The sequence below is a fragment of the Arvicola amphibius genome, chromosome 4, assembly GCF_903992535.2.
Source record: "Arvicola amphibius chromosome 4, mArvAmp1.2, whole genome shotgun sequence".
Lineage (NCBI taxonomy): Eukaryota > Metazoa > Chordata > Mammalia > Rodentia > Cricetidae > Arvicola > Arvicola amphibius.
The window spans coordinates 33,663,913-33,689,505 of NC_052050.1; the positions used below are offsets into that span (position 1 = coordinate 33,663,913).

General features: G+C 51.3%; 2 protein-coding genes and 1 long non-coding RNA gene across 23 annotated transcripts in view; 1 reads left to right on the forward strand and 2 right to left on the reverse strand.

Moving 5' to 3' along the window:
- Mtmr4 (myotubularin related protein 4) overlaps window positions 1-1,563 on the reverse strand; it is a 24,004-nt gene extending 22,441 nt beyond the window's left edge. Inside the window, exons 1-2 of one of the 6 annotated variants that reach the window (XM_038326781.2) lie at window positions 1,403-1,563; window positions 213-249 (exon numbers count right to left, since the gene is read on the reverse strand). In XM_038326781.2, coding sequence (XP_038182709.1) covers window positions 213-215 — 3 coding nt within the window. In that variant the 5' untranslated portion in view covers window positions 216-249; window positions 1,403-1,563. The other 5 variants (XM_038326783.2, XM_038326779.1, XM_038326784.2 and 2 more) reach the window with 5 other exon arrangements.
- LOC119812259 lies at window positions 743-6,186 on the forward strand. 2 transcript variants are annotated; one of them, XR_005285064.1, is made up of 2 exons: window positions 743-1,821; window positions 1,962-6,186. It is a non-coding gene; the product is annotated as an uncharacterized LOC119812259 (long non-coding RNA). The 2 variants fall into 2 exon arrangements; XR_005285063.1 differs by having other exon boundaries at window positions 743-1,797.
- Window positions 3,043-25,593, reverse strand: part of Septin4 (septin 4) — a 29,477-nt gene continuing 6,926 nt past the window's right edge. For 5 of the 15 annotated variants that reach the window (XM_038326794.2, XM_038326793.2, XM_038326791.2 and 2 more), the window contains 13 exons: window positions 25,314-25,358; window positions 23,851-23,858; window positions 10,206-10,502; window positions 9,792-9,885; window positions 9,312-9,398; window positions 8,579-8,702; window positions 4,710-4,844; window positions 4,479-4,596; window positions 4,288-4,389; window positions 3,998-4,094; window positions 3,744-3,906; window positions 3,507-3,606; window positions 3,043-3,256 (listed from right to left, as the gene is read on the reverse strand). In XM_038326794.2, coding sequence (XP_038182722.2) covers window positions 3,197-3,256; window positions 3,507-3,606; window positions 3,744-3,906; window positions 3,998-4,094; window positions 4,288-4,389; window positions 4,479-4,596; window positions 4,710-4,844; window positions 8,579-8,702; window positions 9,312-9,398; window positions 9,792-9,885; window positions 10,206-10,502; window positions 23,851-23,858; window positions 25,314-25,358 — 1,430 coding nt within the window. In that variant the 3' untranslated portion in view covers window positions 3,043-3,196. Of the gene's footprint in view, window positions 3,257-3,506; window positions 3,607-3,743; window positions 3,907-3,997; window positions 4,095-4,287; window positions 4,390-4,478; window positions 4,597-4,709; window positions 4,845-8,578; window positions 8,703-9,311; window positions 9,399-9,791; window positions 9,886-10,205; window positions 10,503-12,530; window positions 12,754-15,210; window positions 15,342-23,850; window positions 23,859-25,313; window positions 25,359-25,593 lie in introns of those variants that run through there. The other 10 variants (XM_038326798.2, XM_038326797.2, XM_038326790.2 and 7 more) reach the window with 7 other exon arrangements.

Here is a 25,593-nt window from a genome sequence, read left to right on the forward strand (position 1 = left end):
GGTTAGACAAGGCTTTATAGCAAGAATCTAGAAACAACACCCACCACAAAAAAAATGAAGGAAGAAAGAAAAAAGAAACAATTTATCAGGTCGGATGAACCTGTTAGAGGCAAACAGAGTACCCTGGAGCACTAGGGCCGAGAGGTGGGGCAGCTTCCCAGAGACAGACTGGAGGATCACACACAGCGGTATGAGGAAATGTGAGTACTCACCATTCTACCTAGGCGAGGGTCCTGGCTGTCCTCGTCACTAAAGGAGACAGAACACAAGAGTAAAGAGCACCATTAACATCACCAGGGAGTCAACAAATGTCACAGGTTTACCCCTGACCTTCTCTACAACTCCTCCTCTGTCACAGAGGGACCCAGCCTCTTGACAAGCCACCACACCAAGTCGGGCGATGGGAGAAGCAACAAGTTGGTCCCATACAGAGTGAAGTGACCCTGCGCGGTGGGAAGGCCACCCCTAAAGTTCAGGAGCAAGGAGTAAGTATCATCCACGTTTACTCAGCAGAACTCAACCGTTCCTATTCCACACCCAGAAGTAGAACACTCCAAACCCTGCTCTTTACAAAAGACAAGAAATGCCAACTCTGAAGAGAGAGACTGCCCAACTGGGACTCACTTTTAGCCCGGGTAGGGGCATGAATCCACAGGGCTGCTCGGCCAGTCTCTGAGTCTAGGAGTACACCCACCTGACCTGAAACTGGGGGCAGAGTCCAGAGCAGAGGGCAAGAGGGAGAGGGACCACAACCTGTGATAAAGAGCAGCAGGATTGGCCCGGTCCTGCTGAGCATACTCGCCACCAAGCAGACAGGTTATAGGGAGGAGCCCACACAGCAGGAGCAGGAGCAGGAGCAGAATCGGGCCAGCCCCGCCACGGAGTCAACATCTGTCAAATGGATCGAATTAGCAAGTATTTCAAGTGAAGGCCTTCAAGGCCCACTTAGGGAGCCAGGCCTGAGTGTCACTGACACTCCTTCATGTTTGGTATGCCCAGGGGGTGTGCAGCTGAGTACCACAGGAGGCGACAGCGATTCAAGTCTCCATTGTGATCCTACCAACCTTGCCTCCCTCACGGGGGAGCCCGCAAGCGGCCAGCCGGAGGTGCTGCCTCACGGCTCACTGGCACGAGGCCTGAGAAACGGAGAGAGGAAGGGAGCGACAAGGACCAGGCCTAGGATGCCCAGGGTTTCCTCAGTTAGGGAATCTGGTCTTGGGGTAGGGGGGACGGACCAGGCTGGCAGGGGATCCCAGGTGCCCAGGTTCTAGGGGCGGGGCTACAGGCTCGGAGGCGGAGCCCCAAATGACAGAGGGCGGGACTCAAGAGAGTCGGTGAGGGCCGGGCAGGACTCGGTCGTTGTGGTTCCCAGGCTGGCAGTGTACGGGGTACAGTGACTCACCCAGGCGGCGTCCGCCCGACCCTCCAAAGCCGCGCTCTCACCACTTCCGTCTCCCGCAGCTGCTGAGGCCGCGCAGCTCGAACCCCACCACGGTCCCTTCTCCCCAGCCAATCGGATCTCCGGCCTGTACCCGACCTGGCCAATGGCCACACGGAGTTCCGCCCTGCCTTACCACGCAGCCGCCGCCCTCACGCTCCACGCTGCTCACTGGTCCAGTGGGCAGACGCCCTCTCAGCCTGTAACCTATCCGGCATCCAGAGACCAGACAGTACCTGGAGGGAGGCGGCTTGGCGCCAGAAGACAGACGCGACCAATAGGAAATCACAGCGCGTCCCTATGGCGGCCAATGGGAGAGGAGTAAGAGGGGTTGCGGACTACGGCTCCGGGGACAGGAAGTACGGCAGCCCCGTCGCCTACTGGTAGCGCAACTGGAGGGCGGGGCAATGCAGGGTTGGGTTTGCAGTCACTTCCGGTGACGACCGAGCCCTAGAAGGTAGTTCTCGAATGACTTCCCGGTGGCTCAGCGTTTTAATTCAGTCGTGTTTCTGTTTCGCTCCAGGAATGCAAGAATGGGAGAAAAGCGTGCTGCTAGGAAAAGGGAAGGACTAGATTTTATTTCATGTCCCTTCCCAATGCTCCATTACTCCCTTGTTTTTAATCTCCCGGTCGATGGAAAAGAAAATCCTTCTGGAAAAATGTCTTAATCCGCAAAAAAGAGCTGCGTTTGTGGACCGCTGAAGCTACGGAAAAGCAAAACTTGAAAGACCCTTCTAGAAGGCTAGGAATAAGCTCTCTCATTGGCGGCGCTGGCGTTTCCTCTTGCGTGTTTGGACAGGTTCTTATAACCTCTGATTTTTATCGACAACCGGCCTTGCGATCCTCTGAGACCTATATTGGCCGCCAGTCTGACTGCGGCTTCCTAGTCCGTAAAAGGGGTGGAGGCACCGGGAGCCAGCCACTGGACGGAGGTGACCGCTGGAGGTCCCCGTGACGTGCTACTACTAACCAAACAGAAATGGAAAGATTCCGATTCTCAGCAGACTGTCTGAATGGGTCTGAGCACTTGGATACCAGGCTAGTGTTCTCACGGGTTTAGTTTATGAAGTACTGAAACTTTCAGTACAGTTAAAAGTCATAGGGAAACAGAAACCTCTCCTGAGTTCACTGTTCCAGAACCTGCATCTGCAACCTAGGCAAAGCTTGATCCTGAACTCCTTGGGGGACAAGGATGTGTTTTTTTCTGTCCCAGCAATCTTTAATTGCAGGACCTTCCGCATTTGTTCAGTGCTCAACCAAAAGCTTCCTGGAATTGAGTTTAATTCTGAATAGCTATCCAAATTTGGGGGGGGGGGGGAGAAGTTGGAGGTTGCCATGTAGTTAATAACCTTGTTTTCCCAAGAGCTGCTACAAAATGAAGGTATTGTATGCGGGAAACATGGAGTCCTGGCGCTCAGATAATGGAGGCAGAAGAGAAATGGTCAGTAGAGCAAGCTGTATTGTAAGCAGACTGAAGGGGAAACTCTTCCCCTCTTTCCGTTTCCTACTAAAAACCAGAGACCAGTGTCATCCGCCTTTCAAACAGACGCTTAGCAGCTTTGCTTCCAGGAGATGGTAAAGATACAGAGACACCCAACACCATGTATAGATTAAAGTTTATTTCCTCTGAGTCTCTGAGAAGTTGGCAGGGATATAAGGCGAAGTGGTAGTAGCTGCAGGGGCCTGAGCAGAGCTGGTGCCGGAAGGGGCTGGCATGGGCAGGAAGAAGAGATTTAAATATTCCGGTCCAAAAGCCAGTTAGTGAGTTTCCTTCATCTGTCTTTGGATTTTGTGTAGCATCTCCTGCATCCGCCGCAGCTGAAATAGGCACATACATCAAAACAAGGTGTTTGACAGGGAGAGCCTTACTATATTGGAGATGTGTTCCCAGATTCTATTCCCTTGAATCTGGCGCCTTGGTAGCCCTTATATATGACGGAAATGGCAGAACCACTCAGCATCCCACATATACACCAGAGCCAGGGGTCTTTCTATTCCCAAGCTAAGGGCTACTGAGAATTATCGAATGGGACTTCCCAGGCTGACAGCCACAGCATAGTGCTCTCACCTCTTCATCTTTCTCTCGGATTAGCTTCTCAGTTTCTGGATCTGTCCCTGGTGGGACAGCAGGGATAGGGAAGTCAGTACCACTCTCTCTTGTCAGTTTGCTGAAGGGAGGGGGAAAGGAGGGTAGTAAGGTTGGGGGAACCCCAGCACCAACTTGAGTGAAGCCTGGGGCCTGTAGAGTAATAAGGGGAGGACTTGGGGTTCCCCTGGCCAGCTCTGTCCTGGCTGCCGGTCATACTTGCGATTCCGTTCCTTTACTACTAGGCGGGTCATGCTCTGGATGCACTGGGCCCTGTAGTTCTCATAGTGTGTCTCTCGGGTCACATCCTTCAGGTCCTGCATGTGGGTACGCACCAGCATTGTCCGCAACTTCACAAAGTCACAGTGACCCGGGTTTTCCACTGTATAGCAAGGCTAGGAGTCAGTCCGGGTCACGGGTAAAGAAGAGCCCCTAAGGGCAAGGATACTCTGGTCACAAGCTCAGAGCTTTACCTTCCACTATGCCCCAAGGGTAGAGCCGGCCCCGAACTCTCCGCCCTCTGGCTTCTACCACAGTGTTGCTGCCAATCACCGCAAATGGGATGCTTTCCTAAAAGAGGTTATGGCTGCCGGTCAGCATCCGTGTTCTCACCTGTCCTTTCTTTCCACTTGTATCTTCTGCTGTGCTCTAAGAAGACAGGGTTCTCTTCCACCCCAACAGTCTGTCCTTATATAGACTTCTACTCCCCTCTTCTGCCCAGCAGAAACAAGGTAAGAAAGGGGGTGCCCTAGTGTGGCCCCACCTTTAGGGCTTGGTCCTGTAATTTGAAGTCCTCATCCTCATCAGAATCACAGTCTGGGAACTGATAGATCTTGATTCCAAAGTGCTCAATCTCCTCCCGGATCTGGCAAACAGATGAGGGGTCCACAGTTCTGGGTACCCCATCTTTTCTAGAAGCCCACCTGATTCCCTCCCTCCGTCAGCTCCCCTCACTTTGCATTTCTTTCGGTCCACTTCAGGAGGCGTCAGTGTATCTGCCTTAGCCAAGATAGGCACAATGTTGACCCGCTGATGCAGGGCCTTCATGAACTCAACATCCAATGGCCGGAGCCTGGGGAACAGGAATCTGTGACCACCTGCTAGTGGTAGCCCTGCCTGCGGTGCTCTCGGCCTGTTCCCTTAGCAGAACCCGGTGGTGCCAGGAGCCTCAGGCTCAGACCATACCCGTGGCCGAAGGGCGAGATGAAGTAGAGGCAGCAGTGCACCCGGTTGTCTTGGATGTTCTTGCGATTCAGGCCACTCTCATCTCGGAAATACTGCTCAAACTGCTGGTCGATGTATTCCGCCACAGGCTTCCAGCTGGGGCAAGGACAGACAAGCAGAGAAACTGTGTGGGAGTGGGGGCTGCCTGGTGAACTCCGGCTTGAGCCCTGGTTCACTCTGGCTTTCTCTACTACTCTTTCAGGGAACGACCTGGGGAGGATGGGAGTAGTTCACATCTTGATAGAAAATTAGACTAGTCATACAGGCAGTTCAATACATACTAGTTTGGTGGGAAAGGGGGGTTGAAGGGTAACCAGGCAAAGGATTAAGAATCGCAAAGTGGCAGCAGGTGACTACCAGCTAGAAACCAGGGGTACCCTAAGTCAAGTTCACCGTCTGGCCTCAGAGCCTTTGCCTCTCCAAATCCCCTCATCCTTACCCTACCTGGTTCTTCCATGCATGCTGCTTTGACAAGAGCAGCATGTACGGCTCTGCTGCACTCTGCGGCCATGAGTATATCACCACACACGGTCGCTACACTCTGCAGCCATGTGTATATCACCACACACAGCCACTACACTCTGCAGCCATGTGTATATCACCACACACAGCCACTACACTCTGCAGCCATGTGTATATCACCACACACAGCCACTACACTCTGCAGCCATGTGTATATCACCACACACAGCCACTACACTCTGCAGCCATGTGTATATCACCACACATGGTCAACCACAATGAAGCCATGTTGAACCTGTCAACTTTGAGTCCAGAGATTTCATTTGTCCCACCAGACGATAATTGAGCTAAAGAAACACTGCCATCATAACATCATGGCACCTAGTGTTACATGTGCTGTCACGCATGTAAAACTACAGCACACAGAGAGCTGATGAGAGAACTCAGCTGGTAAGAGTGCTTGCCACTCAACCCTAGTGACCTGTGTTCAGTCCCAGGACACAAACACACACCATGCACACCGACAGTAAGTTTATAAAAAGTACAGCACACAAATCGATATCAGTAATCACAACTGGCTGTCACCTGATTCACTATACCTTAGTGTATGCTTTATACTTATAAGAAATGTTTATTGTAGCCGGGCAGTGGTGGTGCACGCCTTTAATCCCAGCACTCGGGAGGCAGAGGCAGAGGCAGGCGGATCTCTGTGAGTTCGAGGCCAGCCTGGTCTACAAGAGCTAGTTCCAGGACAGGTTCCAAAGCTACAGAGAGAGACCCTGTCTCAAAAAGAGAGAGAAAGACATGTTTATCATAAAGCAGAGGCTGTGCTTTGCCAGCGGCAGCCTCGTCTGTCTGCTAGTCAGTCTATTGCCCTAGAGAGGCCGTGTCCAGCAACTGATCTATAACATCTGGGCGTGTGTTAGTACACTCTGTGATGTTCATACAATGATGAAATAAAATGTGTTTCTCAGAATCTGTCCCCCTCCCCATGTGAGTGTCTGTTTTGACAACTTCAGTTTTTGGGTCTTTTGCTCCTCTGCTATCTAGTTTAATCCTCGTTGCCATGATATCAACACTTTGAGCTCAGCACTCTCATTTTTAAATCTCATAAATTAAATCTGAATCCACCGAAAGACTTGCTCCATATTATTTGGCTGGTGAATTCTTTATCACTAGAGCCCCTGGCTTTGTGACTCCTAGCTCAGTGTCAGCAACTACACATGGCCGGATCCACTCATTTTTTACGTGATGGTCACAACTTGTTACAAAATGGTCTCTCTGCTCCCCCACTACCACCAGGCTGTACCTGTCTCTGGGATGAAGATCATTCATATTTGCTCTGCATCCCTTAAATGTCCACCTTGTAGGTTAACTAAATTGGTATCTATGGAGATACACTAGAAACAGGAAAGTACAATTATCTGGAACGATTATTATTGCAAGGGAATTCTTACTGAAATGGAAATATTTATTAAAAGTAAAAGGAGGTAAATTGATTGAAAGTGGTACCTGCTGGCGGGCGGTGGTGGCGCACGCCTGTAATCCCAGCACTCGGGAGGCAGAGGCAGGCGGAGCTCTGTGAGTTCGAGGCCAGCCTGGTTCCAAGTTCCAAGACTGTTATATAGAGAAACCTTGTGTCGGGAAACCAAACAAAACAAGTGGTACCTGATACAGCGGAAACCAGGTACTTGTTGGGATTAGAATTTCGGAACATGCTGTCTGCTGAGATACACTGCTAGACAGGAAGGGAAAGAAGATGGCAGCTAGCATCTCCTTAGTCCATCAGAAACATTGACAGAAACCACAAGCCCGTGTACCACTAATCAGCACAGTGCTGTAGCAAGAATGTAAAAGATGGCCATCCAGTCAAGGCTTCGACAGAAGCTGATGATGAACCGGTTATCTGTGAGGATAGTCACATGTAGCAGCAATAAAGCAGGTGATGAGGGCTTAGACATGTCTGTGAGACAGTTATCTAGAGTGAGCATCATGGGTATATAGCCTGTGTAGTCACAGGAATCTGCACTCAGGAAGACTACTCTTGGTCTGATGTTGTTCTTGTCATATTGAAAGTCTTGTAATTATGAACAAGGGGACCCACAAATCTTGTTGCTGGCCCTGCTGTTACTATTGCTAAAATGCATAGGCATAATTCTGGGCTATTTTCAGGTCAAACAGATGATGTGGAAATGGCTGGTTTTTCTTGTTTGGGTTTTTTTTTTTTTTCTGTTAGGAGATAATGCAACCAGTTTGCTCAAGGTCATACAGTGCTGAATGCCAATCAAGATTTGTGCTCTTGGTGCTACTGCCTACTTTCTCCATCAAGTGCACCGCCCCTTTCTCCTGCCCTTTTTGTCCATTACCTGCCCCTGTTCTCTTATGTGTGATCATTACCTAAGCAATCCTCCAGTTCATGAAAAAACAGGAGCTAAGGCGGGTGTGTATCCTGCCTGTGTCAAAACCACCTTCCTTTTGCTAGACAGTCTGAAGGGTGCCTAAAGTTCCTTCTTTTTCTTCTTCTTTCCGCACCTCCCTGTGACTCTTTCAGGTTTGTTTGTTTGTTTGTTTTGAGGCAGTCTCCAGTAACACAGGTTGGCTACGTGGTTGGTTGGGACCAGCCTTGAGCTGGTCCTGCCTCCAGCTCCCAAGTGCAGAGATGATAACAGCACACCGCTCTGCCACCTGGCATTCCCTCTGCTATTCTTTCCCTTTGCTCTTTTGCTTTCCGGTCCTTCACAACTCCCTCCACTTCCCCCGTAAACAAGATTTGTTTGCAGCATCTAAAGTAACTGCCAAGGAAAGGAAAGAAAGGAGGAAGAGTGGTGTTTATGTTGGGCCTACACAGTTGTATGGATGTCTGCTCCTCTAAGGCTTTTCATGTACGTCCTTACAAACATCGTGGAACTCTGTGCCAGAACTAGGAAAACTATGAGAAGCCATCAGTCTGGAGCTAAGCACAGTAGTGCATGCTTGCAGTCCCAACACTTGAGAGGCCCATGAAAGAGAAGCATTGAGTTCAAGGCTAGCTGGAGTTACTTAGTGAGTCCCAGGCTATACAATAAGAAACGCTGTCGGAAAAAAAAATCTAATCTCAGCACTTGGGAGGCAGACCTCTGAGGTTATGGCCAGCCTAGCCTACACAGTATGTCTGGCTCAAAAATAAATAAATACAACCACCATCCATTCCAATCCTTTCTCACTTACAGAAGAGACAGCTGTCCAGTTAAAGGAATCCGGCTGTCCAGTAGGGTCACAGACCTCTCCCTCCTGGCAAAAAGAACTCTGTGACCGAGTGTGACCTGTGTAGATGCATGTGGTAAGTGGGTGGGACAGGAGCAGCTGGGGCTGTACTTGGTCAGACATACCACTCTGTGTTGTTGACTGCATCCCCAAAACCAGGAGTATCCACAATGGTGAGCCGCAGCCTCACTCCCTTCTCTTCTATATCCACTGCATGCTTAGTAATCTCCACGGTTTGCATGATCCGCTCTGGAGAAGAGGGAAACTGAGGCGAGGACAAGGGCATGGACCTGCCCAGCCAAAACAACCTGCCCACCCCAGCTAGCGTTCCGCCCAGACTGCCTTCCTTTCCACCCCCAGGCGCCTGAGGGCCTGTTCCCTGGGAACCAGCAAAAAACACATTTCCCAACACAGGAAATGCCGGTGGCTGTTGGCTCTGGCCCCAGCCTCTTCTCTGCTCCAGGCTTTTTTCTTGGATTCCTGGAATCCTTTAGGGGTCAGACATTCATTCAGAGATCAGGATTCTGGTCCCTGCCCTGCTTCATCACCCAAATCTTTTTTCCCCCATGAGACAGGGTAGCCTTGACTGGCCTAGAACTCTCTCTCTGTAGATCAGGCAGGCCTCAAACTCGCAATGATCCACGTGCCTCGGCCTCCCGAGCACTGTGATTAACGGCGTGGGGCACCACACCCAGCACAGCACCCAGATCTTTAGAGAGCTGGCTGGTGAACTTCCAGGTCAGATACGTCTATGGAAAGAAGCCACACGGCTCTCTAGGAAGCCAAGGCTACCAGCATGCCAGGGAGGGCCCCATCTCCAGCATCTGTGGGTGTTCAGCTTCCTTTCTCCTTCCTTACCTTCGGCACCTAGGAGTTTCCGGTCCCTGTACAAGTCAGTGAGGAAGAGGCTGTTGACAAGAGTGGATTTGCCCAGGCCAGATTCTCCTGATGGGACAGAAGACAGAGGCATCAAGTCAGAAGGGTAAGGCCCAGCTGATCAAGATCTGGGGCGAACTGCTGTCTTGTCAATGGGAGAGATCAACCAAAGCACAGTATTTCAGGACTGGGAGGAAGCGTGTACAGCTATCATGATTGAGTGAAGTCGAGAGACTGCCCAAGGTAGCAAGGGAAGGGAACACTAGAAAACTGTCAGTCAGATGCATCGCTCCCATCCCCTCTCCCCTCAAATCTGCATACCTTGCCCATACTTTGCATGAGTTTACAGAAAAGGGCACAGCCAGTTGCGGCTTGCCTCTTCTCTCCCTGTGTGCTCTTCAGACACACACATCAGTTCCTCCTGAAACACCCCTAGCCTGGCCCAGCCTTGCCCCTTCTTACCTGCCACCATGAGTGTGAAGTCAAAGCCTTTCTTCACCGACTTCCTATGGACTTGATTGGGGAGGGTTGCAAAGCCCACATACTCCTTGTCATCCTGGTGGACAGGAAGATACAATGCACAGGGTTAGAAGCAGCTCCCATCCCTGGCCTTCCTCATCTCTTCAGGGACTTTGCCCTATCCTTTGAGCTTCCAACTGAGGCCACAAGCCTGTCAGTCTCTGCTGTGACTTCGAGTATGCAATGCCTTCAAGGCAGAAGCCTTAGAGCTGGGGCTGACCCAGGACAGAACGGCCCTACGGACATATCTGATACGTGTGCACAGACCCACACACCTACCCCGGGCTCTCTTTGTGCCCTCCCTGGGTCTTTCTGCACCCACCCACTAAATGGCATAGGCAGGGCTGGAGTCTCTACCTCAGAGGAATCATAGGGATCAAGCTTGCCCCATGGGCTGCGGGGCCTGGAAGAAGGGCTGAGAGGGGCTGGGGCACAGATGTACTGCTGGCTCTCAGAGGGCTGAGGCCACAAAGTGGCTCTAAACTCCAGGTCATCATCACAGAGCTCTGGGCTCCGGGGCCTTGGCTCCGAAATTTGGGGCCTGGACACCCTGGTCTTGGCCTCCGATGGGTGGCAGGGCTCGCTTCCTGGGAAATCCTTCGTGAACTCGCTCAGTTCGGCGCCATCACTGCTATCCTCCAGGAAACGCTTGATCTGGGGGTGGGGGAGGGGGTGGAGTGACAGGAGGGAGCAGGATGGGAAGATTGAGGCATGGCAGAAGGTGAAAAGGAAAGAAGGAAAGTACTTGTGGTTAGAAGGGAGAGAAACAGCAGCCAAGCCAGAGGAAGCGCTCACGCCTATCCCCCCACACACCTACCTGTCACTAGCCTCCCCAAGCCCAGAGACTGGAAAGGGCCTCAGAGTCCAGCCCTACAAAGCCCTGTCCTAGCAGGTTATCACTGATGCCACCATTTCTGGAGGTCTGCCCTAGCCAGGGGCCAGTGGCTGTCCCAAAGAAAAGCAAAGGAATCAAACTGAACAAGAGGGGGGAGGAGCAGGGGCCGAAGACCTGAGTGTGTCGCTCAAGAGGAGCATAGCATCAGGAAGGGACAGGGGCACTGGCAGGCAGGGTGGGGAGAGGGGTCTTTATCATCCAGGCAAGTAAAATGACAGGCCAGCAGCGGGTCCAGTGTCTCTGTCACTGCTGGGCAGGGATCGGGGGCCTAGGTGCAAATTCTACTACAGGGGCTTGTTTTCCAGGCTTGCTGTCTAAGACTTAGGGTCATTGACCCTACTCTGAAATCTAAGTGCTGATCGGCACCCAAATTTGATCTTAAACCCCAGAATCAGAGAGTAACCGTTATCCCCAGTGGATGCTAAATATGAAGCCAGCCAGGTGAGAGAGGATAAGAAAACACTGCAAAGCTTCGGGAGGGTTAAAATGTGACTAGACTCCTGCTCCAAAATGTACCATAGACTGGAAGGGACCCCTTAGTTGCCTCTTTGCTCATTTTCCCTGAATGCAGCAATACAGGAAGGTTACAGCCTCATCAATGACCCGCAGATTTGGGGTGCTGATAGAATGGGCTGACTTCTCTGCAGAAGCCTGTTCCACCATCATCACGGAAAATGAGCAGTTTCCCCTACTCTTGCCCTTAGTTCCCCGGAACTAAGCTTCCCAAGTGGTTCCCCTCTCCTTTTGGGGTCAGCATTCTTTGTAGGGTGCCTGGCAGTGCTGGGTTCATCTCTGCCTCACAACACCCACGTGCCACCCCCAGACAATGGACAAGGGCCAGCTGCAGAGGCTGAGTCACCCTGTGGGGATTGGCCAAGCCAGTGGGGCTACCCTGGACCACTGTGAAGTCTCAGCCAGTGGAGGAGAGATAAGATGGCCACAGTCTTCCTGCATAGCCCCATTTTATGGAGGTCAGAGGTGAGAGAGACAGACATGCACACTGCCAGGTTTTTGCTAGCAGAGATAGAGAAAGGGAGGTTGGGGAAAATGTCTGGTATGACTCAGGTTCCTACACCTGCTGATCACCAGTCTTCGGGGTCGGCTTGGGCGTGAGGGAGGAAACTGGAACTAGCATGTGAGCCTTAGTGCCCCCAAGAGGCTGTGCTGAGCCAGGCCGACTCTCCAGACTTCTCGCACCCATTATATCTGAGGTCCAATGAGGTGACCATACAACCCAGTTCACCCTTGTTGGTCTAGCATAATGACTAATTCATTCTCTCTCAAGAGTGGCCCAGCTCGGCCAAATTAATTATGCTCCAGCACAGAAAGGACGGAGCAGGTCTTGTTGTGTGGCAGCTAATGAGACTGGGGAATTCCAGAAAATCTCCCAGCACCAGCCCTCAGTGACCCAGAAGTCGATCTGGGGGTCCTGCTAAGCATTTGAGAAAGGACTGTGCTCTCTCAGGGACACAGAACAGAAGGACAGCAAGGGAGGAAGATGGGGACGTACTGATGGAAATCCCAAGCCCGCAGTCTTCCGGCAGAGCTACCGGGTTCCTGGCACCACCATCTTCCCTGCCAGACCTGATTTTACATCAGCATGGGAGAAGCCAAAGGGCTTCAGACAAGGAGCTTAAGACACTAGGATCTTTGTCCGTCTGTCTATCTACCTTCCCCCACCCAGCTTTGCCAGGGACCAAACCATTTTCCAGCTCTGAGCTCCTATGCCAGTCAAGGCCAAGTGGAAGACCAGTTAGGTCTACCCATCTCCCCAACCACCATCTTACCCCGGCTTCAGTCCCATCCTCAGAGACAGAGTTCCCTTGCCATCCCAGTGAATGGTCCATGCCCCACACTTCAGACCCCTGTCAGCAAGCTCTGGGTCTAACTGAACCTCCAGGCAAAGGTCCTCACACAGAAACAGCCTTGCCCTGATGCTCTTGTTGTCATCTGCCTTCCTGGCTTCTTCCTCCCCCTTTTTCTTTGACCCTACTCTGTCTCTGGCAGGGGCCAAAAAAGCCTGTGGAATGTTCTTCTCCACCCCCTCTTCCCCTCCCCTTTCCTGGGCTCCCACCCTCCAAGGACAGCTCAGCTGCAGCAGGATCACTGGGTTCCTCTGCAGTCCCCTCCTCCTCTGATTGGCTGTCCCATGATGCCTGCCTGCTTCCTATCCTGGTGGGCACAGCACCAACCTCCCAACAAGCCTGCAGCACGAGCTTGATCCACTTAGCCTCTCTGTTAACCCCTAAGGACACTGGAGCCTGCCTGAGGACTAGGAGGTATCCTAAGGTGATACCCATCAGGACTTGGGGACAGCCATCCAAGGAACCTATCTCCAAAGATTCCAATCCCTTAAACCTCTCTTACCTTCACTTGAAGCAACATAAAAGGAGGGGGGATGCACAATAATCCCCTAAGTACAGGTTCTCTTGGAATGGTCCCACACTTCTTCCCAAGTGTCCCTTTGTTTTCCCTACCAGAAGAAACTGCTGTCCCACTATCCAGAAAACTGCCACCAGATTTCTCTGCAGGAACCCCAGCCACAAAGGAGTCTTTGCCCCATGGACTCCAGACATCCAAAGATACATGCCCTCTGGACTCATGAATACCTAACCTACGACCTCATCTAGTATCTCTAGGATACTTGGTATCTGCAGAACATGGGTTCAAATTAAAGGAGACTGGAATCCCAGAGGCTTCAGAGCCGCCATTTACATAGAAGAGCAATCAGGGGTCTTAGCAGGGAGGTACAGATGGAGCATTCCACTGGGAGCTTGGAGCAGATTCCCTCTGCAAGCCTGAATAGTGCCCCAGTTTTAGGGCTTGAATGTTCTTGCCTTTCTTTGCCCCCAAGACTGCTGGGAAATGGAAGGACTCCCAGGTAACAAATATGTCTAGCAGATTTGAAGATGTGTGTGGGGGGGATCTCAAGTCACAGAATAGTCATTAAAACTGTCCTGTCACTATTCTTTCCACGTGGAAAGTTAAACTTCTTGGGGCACTTCAGCTGGGGTCTCCCTGCTGATTTCCAAAGAAGTAAGGATACTGACCTCCACTGGCAAGACGCAACACAGCCAAGTGTGGCCTGACATGAACCAGTCAGCCCAAACACTTGGCTGGTTGTGAGGGCAGAGGCCTGAGACTGGACATCTGGGTAGTGTTGGGGTATCTTTAGTTAGGAAAGAGCAGGGTGGCCTTGGCCAAGCAGAAAGCCCAAAGACCTCAACTGAACTGAACTTAGTGTGTGGCAGAAAAGGCCCCCTGGTTCCTGCTGGGTTTAGCACTGGGGATAATCAGTGCTTCCCCAGGCTTCTGTCTTGGAACAATCAGCCTGTCCATCTCTCATGTGGGAAGAAGGTGACGGACTAGGACAAAGACAAGCACTACTTGGCCTCTCCCAGGGACCCCTTTGGAGTAGGTCATAGGGTCACTAATATTTCCTGGCCAAAACTTGGGCCTCTGCCTAGACACAGCTTGAGAGACAAGAGCCCAAAAGGTTGGCCTCTCTAGACCTTCTAGTTCCACAGGGCCCAGAGTTCCCTTTTGGCAGCCGCTCCCAGCCAACATCCTGCCCTGTGGGCTGATCACCATTCGCCTCCTGCTGTAAACAGCTTGTGCCTCTCCATGCAGAAGGCAAAGTCTGGAGGAAGAGGATGGTGTGTGGCCTGGAAGCCCTGGCACCCATACACTGTGTTTCTGGCAGGATCTGGTAACAACAGCAGAGGAGCTAGTATCCTCAGAGCCAAGGGTGAAAACTTTTATCTGGGGTTACAGCTTCTTTTCTCACAGGCAGGTGGCAGGAATGAGTCCCCCCCCCTTCCACATCCCAACCCCCACACTCTGCAGAGAGACCTAGTTGCAGGGAGAAGATAGATGGAGCAGGAGGAATGTTTCCCAATGTTCTGGGTTCTGGTCTATGAGGCAAAGGGATACAGCTGATCGCGGCCCTGCATAGTGGACTGGGCTCTCTTTCTTTCTGAGGAAGGTTCAGGGGATGTGGATCATGTCTGTCACCATCCCTTTCAGTGAGACTGGCAGTGTTTATGGATTTCCTCTGTGTTTTCCGAAGGAAGTTGGTGCTGGTCTCTGTACCAGGGGTAGGTGAACAAGGAAGGGTCATCCAGGTAACACAGCTGATTCCGACAAGGGCGGATACTTATGCCCCTACCATCTTCGTCAGCGCTGTCCTCTCTAGCACCAGAGGCAGGCTCTTCCTACAGACCTGACCTATACCTTCCAGTACCTTGGGCAGCACGCTGGGGGTCGCGGCCGGCTCAAAGGAGCCCCTCTCAGAAGGAATAACTTGAGAGCGACGACGCGGCGCTCAGCGCCAGCAGTGCCTAGTCTGAACCCGAAGCCGGGGACAGTACCTCCCGCCCTGCCCAGCCAGAGCTGCAGCACCGTGCGTCCCCTCGGAGCCGCCCGGGAATGGCAGGCCCTGCGTTTCCTGCTGCCCGATCTCCTTACCATGGTTGCAGCCCCAGCCGGGCCGGCTCCGCCTGGACAGCGCCCCAGCAACCCGCGGTGGAAGCTGCGCGCCGACCTCTTTGCACCGCGGGCCCCCACTAGCCTTGCAGAGTGCGGTCCTCTGGTGGCGGGGTGGGGCGGGGCTAGTCGGGTCCGGGGCGGGGCCTGCACCTCTGCAGCCGCGGTGGGTGCCTGCGTTGAGCTCCTCCTGAAGCCCAGGGTTGCACAAGGCTACTGTTTTTTCTAGAATGGTCTCTCCGGGCAGTGCTGCACCGTGGGAACCACCCCACCTGGCATCCCTGGAAGATGCTGCCTTTGCACAGGGAGGGCGAGTTGTGGCGAGAGTTGGAGAGAAGCATTAGTTACCCCCGGAGATTCAGCAAGGAACATCCAAGTTAGTCGCGGCTCATACCCACACCACACCTCCTAAGAGGTAAATGTCAGACATTCCCCACCTCCACTCAAGCTGTGAAAGGGCACAGGTTAGCGGCAGGCTCCCTTTTGTTCAAGATCCCAGATTAAAGATTAAAGAGGATTCGTTGCATAAATTATCCAGGGATCGGCAGAATGGCTCTCAGAGGGAAGGGGAGCCTTGCCCGGACCAAAGCAGAGTGTGGAGGGGCCTCTAGAAAAGCCAGCCAAGCATAACCCAGTGAAGCAGCCCTTCCTCCCAACAGGCAGGCAGAATGGGGTGGGACGATGCCGCAGCAGCTTTAGGAGCATTAGAAGGTCAGAAGGGTCAGAGCAGCAGCTAGCCAAAGGGAGATGCTTAGGAATGGAGCGCTGGGAAGGGATTTCCTGAGTTAAGTACGGTCTGAACGGGTTAGGCTCCTGTGGAAGTTTCCAAAAGCCTTCCTCATCCTGAACCCCAAAAGCCCTTCCCCAAGGGTAGGTTGACTGACTGGCCCCTGCCTCAATCTGCTTCAGACAAAGCTGAGCACCTCAGCCATAACCCACTCCCAGTACCAGTGCCAGCAGGCGGAGGGAAAGCCTTTCTAGTTAGGAGACTAGGCAACTCACTTCACCTCTCAAGGTCTCAGTTTCCACCCCAAAACATAAGGGGGTAAACCTAGATGGTTTCTAAGTTTTTGACTGGTCCTTCTGGATTCTCAAGGTGGACGCAGTGTTGAAGGAGAGTATGCAGTGTGCTTCTGTAGGCCTTAGAGCAGTGGTTCTCAACCTTCCCAATGCTATGACCCTTTAATACAGAGCCTCATGTTGTGGTGACCCCAACCATAAGATTATTTTGTTAGTGCCGAGTGATGATGTACTCAGGAGAGAGAGGCAGGCGAATCTCTGATTTCCAGGCCTGCCTGGTCTGCAGAGTGAGTTCCCAGGTCAGTCAGGGTACACGGAGAAACCCTATCTTACAAAACAAACAAAAAAATTCAGTACTTCATAACTGTAATTTTACTATTATAAATCATAATGTAAATATTTGATATGCAACCCCAAAGGGGTCACGATCCACAGGTTGAGAACCACTGCCTTGGAGGACAGCAAGAACAATGGAGATCCGGGCGGTGATGGTGCACGCCTTCAATCCCAAAACTCAGGAGGTAGAGGCCAGCCTGGTCTACAGAGGGAGTTCCAAGACAGGCTCCAAAGCTACACAGAGAAACCCTGTCTCGAAACAAAACAAAACAAAAAATAATAAAGGGCAAGTCTGACCATGAAGAGACTGAGAAAGACCCAAAGGGACATGGAAGGGACCTGCAACTTGGCTTCACAGAGGGGCCCTCTGAAGATATAAATAGGTTCCCGACAAAGGCCTGTGGTAGACAGGGGATCTCAAGCTGCATCCAGAAAAACAAAAACATAAAAGGGAAACCCCAGTGCTGTTTGAAGTCTCCAGATGCAGCAGCGGCTGCTGGAAGATCTAAGTATCAACCTTAGGCCACACACAGCTCCAGGCCACCAGCACACCTGTAAGATACCTGTCAGTCTTTCTGGTCATGTGGGTAGGAGTGGGGGGAAAATCTATATCAGAGAAAGCAGACCTTGGACTGGGGAGAGGATACAGCTCAGTCTGTAAAGCACTTGTGGCGCAAGCGTGAAGACCTGAGCTCGACTGGAATCCATATAAAAAGCTGAGTGTGGTGGCAGACTATAGTCCTAACACAGTGGACCTCTGGAGCTCACTGGCCAGCCAGCCTAGCCTAACTGGTAAGTCCCAGGTCCCAGGGAGAGATCCTGTCTGGAAAAATAATGACGTGACAGAATGGATGGCTGTCCTGAGGGATGACACCCAAGGCAAATTCTGGCCTGGCTTCTGCTGGTACACACGCATATGTGCATACATGCATATAAACACATCTAAAAAGGAGGAGGGAGTGGCAGGCCTCACCACAAAGTCTTGTTTTCCTTTATTATCAAATCCACCAGACTCTAGCCCTAACCCACTCTTAAGTGTGAACTATCTCAAAAGGCAGCTCGGCTAGCTTACTTTCAGCTGCGGCTGGACTCTTGCAGCTTAGGCTCCAGAGCCCTAAATGTCTTGAGGCATATTGGTGCCAGCTTGCCTTGAGAAAGGCCCCAAGAGAAGCCTTAGACAATAAAACCTAGATCCAAGCCAAGAACCATGGGTCCCTTTCTCACTATGGCACTTTAACATACGGGGTGAGTTAATAGCTGAAGACAGGCTAAGCCATTACGCTCCCACAGGCCTGTATGCCAACCCTGTAGCGTTCAAACGTGGCCTCAGCATACTTCCCTTGATCTTCCTGGGCCTCTGTTTCTCTCGCTGAAGGAAAATGTATCCTCCCCACAATTTCTAGCTTTTTCTCTGTATTGATCAGGGCCGGATCCATGTGTGGTCAGCAACATAGCCTGGATCCAGCTGCTCTTGCATAAAGCACCCCCAGGAGTCAGATGGCTTGGCCAACCTTACCTTAACACCATACAGCTCACAGAACTCCCTAGAAAACAACCACAGGTGTAAGCAGCATCGACACCCTTGACCAGAGTACAGTTTCCTGGGCACCGCCAGCATGGGGAGCCAAACATCGGGGGGACAGACACATAGCTCAGCACAGAGGACCATGTCACTCCCTGAGAAGCTCAAGCCAGCAAGTACAGCTCTAGCCTGCTCTCCCAAGTCCTCTAGAGAAAACCTCATGGTGTCCTCCACTTTGTCTTTTCTACCCATTCATGAATGCAGGTTGCAAATGGCACAGCAGCTTAGTAAGGCTGTGTGTGGGCCAAGCTAGAACCTAAGGTCAAGTCCAAGATAAAGAATGATGACCACAGGAAGTCAGGGTTTCAGATCTGTGTGAAGAGCAAAGGCCACTATTGCCTCTCAGCAGCTGTGTCCCATGTGTGGTCCAGGATCTAATTGTGTCTCCCTTCCACCACAAATGAATGACTTACTGATGATATTATAGCCAGGAGCTCTGGGGGAACTAAAGAGCTGGAGTGTGTGTGTGTCTTTCAAGGAAACCTCAGTAGGTCTGTAAAGAATAGGAAACAAAACTTAAGCCCACCCACCCGGCTAGCCACTGCCTCATGTTCCTGGGGCAGGCCTGAGATGTGGGTGGCAAGGTTGGGATCATTTTGTTTCTTGGTACCTGTTATGCGGCTCCATACAGAGAGCGGCCTAGCAAGGTGCTTGAAGCCAACCATTTCAACAAGGTAAGAATTTCCAGCTCCTGCTCTGTGCCCCAGGAGTTCCAGGTGGGAAGGGACTTGCATGCCTTCTGATGTCATTGCTCCCTGAATGGTCTGACTCTTCCAAGAGGCCCTTTCTGTCTCCCCAGCCTCTTTAAATACCTCCCACAGTCCCTAGGTCACTGACTCTACTGCCCTGTGGTCTTTAGGAACTAATTTACCAAGGTTTTTGTCATATTGAGACAAGGTATTCCTCCCACCCTGGTTCTTCCTAAATGTTTTAGTGCGATTAGTTTGGCTGGCGCATTTCATTAGACCTTGTTTGTCCTTGGATGGCCACACCCTTTCAAGTGACCTGCCTGTGTACCAAACTCTCCCAAATTAAGCAAAAGCCCTTTAGGGGCTGGAGGAGGGTGTCTTCTGTTGCAACCTCTGCTGACTTCTATCCACAGAGAAGATGTGTTGTGATGGTAACCCGGGGCGCTACCCCAGGAGCTGGCCAGTCAATATGGACTGACTAAAATAATGCACTAATTAGTTTTCCATTCTGATTTTAGTGTCCAGACAAGCCTTGAGGCTCTGTACTTCACTGACCCACAACTTGTCCTTCATCCTGTCTGCTCTCCAGCATAGGCTACCTCTCAGCTAATACAGCCCCCTTCACAGTTCTTGACATCTCTAAACTACCGAGAAGTTTTTTTACAGGAAGATGCAGCCACAGAAGAATATCTGTACCGCACAGTGGAATCTCAGAATGGGATGTTCCTTAATGTTCTCGGCTTTGACAAACAAAGCCCAGACACTCAGTTTCTTCATCTGTGAAGTAGAGAAAAAGAGTCTACTCCACAGTTTGCTATAAATATGTAGTAACATGATATGGTAAAATCACTAAAGTGAATAGCAGCTATTATATCTGCAATTGAGGACATTATCAACACCCAGCCAGCTGCTGCCAACTGTGGCTATTTCAAATGTTTTCCCTCCAAAGGATTAGGAGTGTCCTTGTGTGGTGGGTACAGAGAGATGGGAGCAGAGAATACCAGAGTAGTGCCTTAGAGTGACTTTGGGATATGCTGCAGCCACCTGTGGGACCAGCTTTTCAGGTCTTGGCCTTAGACCAGCTAACCCAAATTCCCAAGAAAAGCTACTACAGACACTCTCTGGGCTTAGCTGACTTTGACAATGGTGGGTGTGCCAAGGGAAAGATCTGGCCTCTCCAGGCCCAGTCTCAGATTGGGGCTTCTCTTTGGAACTAAGAGGCATTACTCACATTCTGTTCCCCTCCTCCAAGCCTTTGTCCAGCCCTTGAGGAGCAGCTGTCTTGCTGCTCCTCTCCCAGCAGCTGAACCAAAGGCAGCTGAGCAGGGGGTGAAGGGACCTAGCCATTTCTGCTGCTCGTGACAGTGGCCTTCTGGCTGAACAGCTGTTGGGGTGGCTTCTGGGTTAAAGATTTTTCTTCCTCTTTCAGGTAGTATCCTGCCCCTGAAGCCAATGTCCCCAACCTAAGACCACTGTCTTTCCCCTTAACTAAAACCGCTACCTCAAACATCGCTAAAATATTCTAACAGAAAGAACAGGCAGTGGAGTCCAGTCAGGAAAATGGTTAGCTCTTCAAGGTCCACTTGTGGGAGTGGAGAGGTCTGGAGATATACCTCAATGGTTAAGAGCACTGACTGCTCTTCCAGATGGCCCAGGTTCGATTCCCAGCACCCATGTGGTGGTTCACAACCATATACAGCTCCAGTTACAGGGGATCTGATGCCTTTTTCTAGTTTCTGGGGTTACCAGGCACAAATATGGTACACTGACATACATCCAGGCAAAATACTATCCATACACATAAGGAAACAAAAAAGAAAAACCTGTATTAGGAAGTCCAAAACGTATGTGCCTGTGTGGGATTATTTTGACAACAAAAACTAAGAAGTCTAGCTTCAGTTCCGCCATCAAAGCCGAGAAGGAATCACATTCTCCTGACCTCATTACCATAGGCTTAAAAGTCAGCTGCCTGGGTCTCAGGGTGAAGCTGGGCTCCATCCCTCAATTCCTCATCTCCAGAGGTTAGCGGTGAGGTCAACCACTTTTAGTGGAAAAGCAGGATGTTCGGTAATAAGCCCTATGAGCTGGGCAACCTAACCTGTCCCTGGATTAGCAAGTCATGGCCAGAAGTCCCCAGCTGTTCATCCTGCTCCAGAACTGGCTGCCCATGGTAGCTGAAAAGGAGCAAGGTGGCATCCGAGAGGGTAGGAAGCTGTGTGTGTGTGGGGGGGGGTGCCAGGCTGCTGTATGAGCCTGCTGGGGTGTCCTTCCTCACTTTCACCCCCACTGCACTACGATTTCAACGCTAGCCTCTATGCAGAGCAGGAGGAATGGGCAAGGTGAGGAAGTGAGTTCCCAGGATTCCTTTCAAGTAGTTTACATTCTAGGTTTCTGTTTGCGCCTTCATGAAGGTAGACATTCCTGAGTTCCTGGGAGACTTGGGCTTTCCTTTGTGAATGGAATGCCGCAGAGCAGAACATCCCCAGGGTCCAGAAGTCACAGGAGTCTGACCACCTGTCCTTCAGGGATCAAATGATGTGTCACCCTGAAGACATTTCCAGTCTGCCTGGAGTACCCCTGAAGGCCTCCTCTGGTTCCTGCCCTCATTTCCAGAGCCGGTTTCTTGCATAATTGATAGATATAGCAAGGAGGAAACCACCTTTCTTCGGATAGCCTACGAAGGCTCATCCAGAGGCTAGCAGGTTGGAAAATCCTGTAGACACGTGATCTTGGGGCTGGAGTAGTCCTGTCTATCAGAGCTATTGCTGCCCCTCTGATTAAGAGCTGCATTATTGCTGGGTAGTGGTGGTGCACGCCTTTAATCCCAGCACTCAGGAGGCAGAGGCAGGCTGGGCTCTGTGAGTTTGAGACCAGCCTGGTCTATAGTGCGAGTTCCAGAACAGCTAGGGCTGTTAACCCTGTTTTGAAAAAAACAAAACAAAACAACAACAACAGCAGCAACAAAAGCTGCATTTTTTCAGGAACTCTACAGGCCAGAGGAGAAGGCAGTTTCCCTGGCCCACTGAAGGCCTAACAGAACCTTCTCTTGTTGAGATTCTGCTAAGAGACACACATTAGGAATGGCCCCTCGGTCTAGTCCAGTCTTCTCTGAGGAGACTCCACATCTACCATCCCAATCCAATGATGAGATGCATCTCTCAACTCCACTCCTTAGACAAAAGGAGAAAGACAGAGACATGGGCTGCATCTGGAATCGTTTAGACAAAAGGAGAAAGACAGAGACATGGGCTGAATCTGGCATGGTCCGTAGCTGTGGACCCAGAGGAGCTTATGAAGTTCAGTAACAAATAATGCCTTTCATGCGCCAGCCCCTGGGGTCAAGCCACTAGAGAATTCCTGCTGGGGATGGAATCTGGAACAGTTTCTATGGTCAGACCATTCCCAAACCAGAGGAACCAGAGTCCTCACACAGCAGGACCATAGCGTCTCCATCCTGGGCCAGCCTGAGAGTTGTGTAGCCCAAAAGGACAGGCTGGGAAAGCTGGCTTTTCATGGAGACTGCTTTGCCCAACTCTATCCAAACCCTCCTTCCAGAGAGCCAGGGAAGACCGACGGCCCAGCTGCCTGAGGACCTTGTCTCCCCAGCTTCTGGGGAGCAGCTCTGCTGCTGAACAGGGCTGAAGAGCTGTAATTATCCAGACAGGGCAAGATCTATTTTGGGAAGATGTCATTCTGCTGCCGAGGCTTTTGACTTCCTAAACTAAAGCACAATGCACAGGAAAAGGGGACGAGGCTGGGGAGGATGGAAGGGAGCCCGCTCAAGCCACAGGCATTAAATCTTGAACCAGAGAAAACAGTACCCCTTCCCAAAGGTATGAATTTGTATTATGATATCTCCCTCTGACGCTGGAAAGGAGGGTGTAACTACCCTCTACTTACCCTCCTCCTGATCCCCATCTCCTAAGCCCCTCCAAGAGCATCCATTCAGCTGTCGATTGGGTATCTGAGCACAGCCTAGTGCGTGGTATTTTTTCTGTCCACGTCTTATCTCTCCATTCGTGCAGTCAGTATGTCAAAGCAAAGAACTGCTGCGTGCATGCGTGCGTGCGTGCGTGTGTGCGTGCGTGCGTGCGTGCGTGCGTGTGTGTGTGTGTGTGTGTGTGTGTGTGTGTATTAGTGCCTAGCCGGGTGTCACACATCTGATTAGAAGACTGTCTATGGAATGAAGGAGCGGGCGGGACCGGAGGCAACAGAGAAGAGAGGGACTTATTGCTTTGCTTGGAGATAATCTCTAAAAGTGGCTGCTCCCACCTACAGCTGAGCTCAGGCCTGAGGCTGGATAAGAACTCATAGCAGAGGGGGTGGTAGCTGCATTCCTGGACACCTCCCCTTCAGCTGTTCTGTTATCTGAGCTCTTGCTCTCCCTACTCCTTTTCCATGTGAATTCAACTGTTCCCCCTGGGTCAGGCAGCCATGGACGAGACTTTGCTAGGCTTCGGGTAGGAAACAAATGTGGTCAAAGAAAGAATGGAGGCAGGAAGAGCTTTGGCCATCTTATCGAACGTGGAACAAGAGGAGCAAAAGCACTGAAGGGGACAGCAGATGCAGCGCAAAATCAGGATGCTGCCAAATTTAGGACACAGGGCTGCCAAGAACGGAGCCCACTTCATGTTTCTCCAACTTGAGGACTCAAACAGTGTGTAACCCAGAAAAGCGACCCCTTCTAAAGTGCCCTAGGCAGGAGAGGGAAGAGCCAGATGGGGAATGACCTAGACCATAGCTGCCCCATTTTCCACAGAGCCCTGGGCAGAAGCTCTATTCTTTCTCTTCAAAGCTGCAACGTTAGCTCGTCTAACACTTTGGTCCAAATATCCCTGGGTGCAACACAGTGCCCTGTTGTGCTCTCGACAGCCTACCCAGCCAATGCTGCAGTTCTGTCTCTTTCCACGCCCCCTTCCATCAGAAGACAGAAGTAGGAATTCCATGAGGGCTGGGGACATTGGGCTGTAAGTTACCTCCCAGAGGGATTCTTACCTCCTCATCTGTCATAACAAAGAAGTGGAAGCCAGGCATTTCCAGGGGGGGCAGCAAATGGAATTCAGAAAGTGTCAACATGAGAGGAAAAAGAGAGTGTTACTAAAAATGTCAGGTTGATTTGGGTATAACCTGGCCCACGCCCTTTCCCGGGGCCCCAAATGTCCCGAACAGCAGTGGCTGCATTTACTGGGTGTTCCTAATGCTCAGCACCCTGATAAGGGCTTTACATCTAAAGCAGCTCACACTGGCCAGACCTTCCAGATGGGAGGTGGATTCAGGATTGCAATGCATTCGTAAGACTCCACCCCAGGAATGTCATCCAGAGCCCGGTCTCTGTCCCATTAATAGCATAGGAGCTTATCAAGCCATAATTCTTTTTGTTTCTTCTTTGAGACAGGGTTTCTCTTTGAAATAGTCCTGGCTGTCTTGGAACTAGCTCTGTAGGCCAGGCTGGCCTTGAACTTACAGAGATCTACCTGCTTCTGCCTCCCGAGTACTGGGATTAAAGGTGTGTGCCACCACCGCCTGACCATGCTATAATTCTTACTGCAAGAGTCTCTGCTAGCAAGATACACTCTTCCAAGTCTGATCCTTACTCCCACTCCCACGCCACCAGTGGCCAAGCATAAAAAGGAATAAAAGGAGCTGAAGGATGCTACTGGCTCCAGAGGTGAATGCAAGACCTACTGGTGTGGGGAGGGGAAGGGCGAGCAGAGCCAGAGATCCTCCCGGGGCAACAAGTGGAGACAGGACATGAAGAGAGTTCTGAACCCTTGACCAATGCCACTGTGGACTCAGCAATGGGCAACGCTTCAAAGTGGGTAGTTTGTTTTGGTGACTTTTCTTTAAAACACATGACGGGGCTAGACAGATGGCTCAGTTGTTAAGAGTACTGGCTGCTCTTGCAGAAGAACCAGATTCAATTCCCAGCACCCACATAGCAGCTCACAACTGTCTGTGACTCCAGTTCCAGGGGATCTGATGCCCTCTTCTGGCCTTCATGGGCACAGAGCTACATACAGGCAAAACACCCTATACACATCAAATAAATTAAATCTTAAAAGGGGTGACAGAAGCTGGGTGTGGTAGAACTTTGGAGGCAGGTAGATCTCTATGTATTTAAGGCCATCCTGGTCTACATAGCAAAGTCAAGTCCAGTCAAGGATACATAACAAGATCTTGTCTCAAAAATGAACATCCCCCCCCAACATATGATAGATGAGATTAAGTTTAAGGACCACGGGGCTTATGTTGTTCTCCTTCCCAGAACTGAGTTTTCATGAGAGCTCACTGTTGAAGATGAAAAGGGTTCACATTCCCAAAGGGCTGACCAATAGCAAACTGAAGGTCTAAACCCGAGTCACTCACTTTAAAAGACCCATTGGTACAACAGACATGGAGGCTGCCCTCTAGCCTGCCTTGCCACCCCCAAGTCCCCCACAAGAAGGGGGAACACAGACCTTTCAGCCACCAGATGATCCGGCTGTACATTTCCTCAGAGACATCTGAAAGGAACGAAATCTTGCTGTTTCCTGCCCGTGAAACGTCACCCATCCCTCCCTCCATTACCTAAGTCTCCAGGTCTCCACCAGAAAGTCCTCTTAGCCTCTGACCTCTTCCAGGGGCTCTCCTCCCACCACTGTCCCTGTCCCATCTTCACACCCTCTCTGTGAACTTTAACGCTATCCCCCTCCAGGAAGCCTGAAACCCAGCCCATGTGTTCCCTACCTATTCTACTTT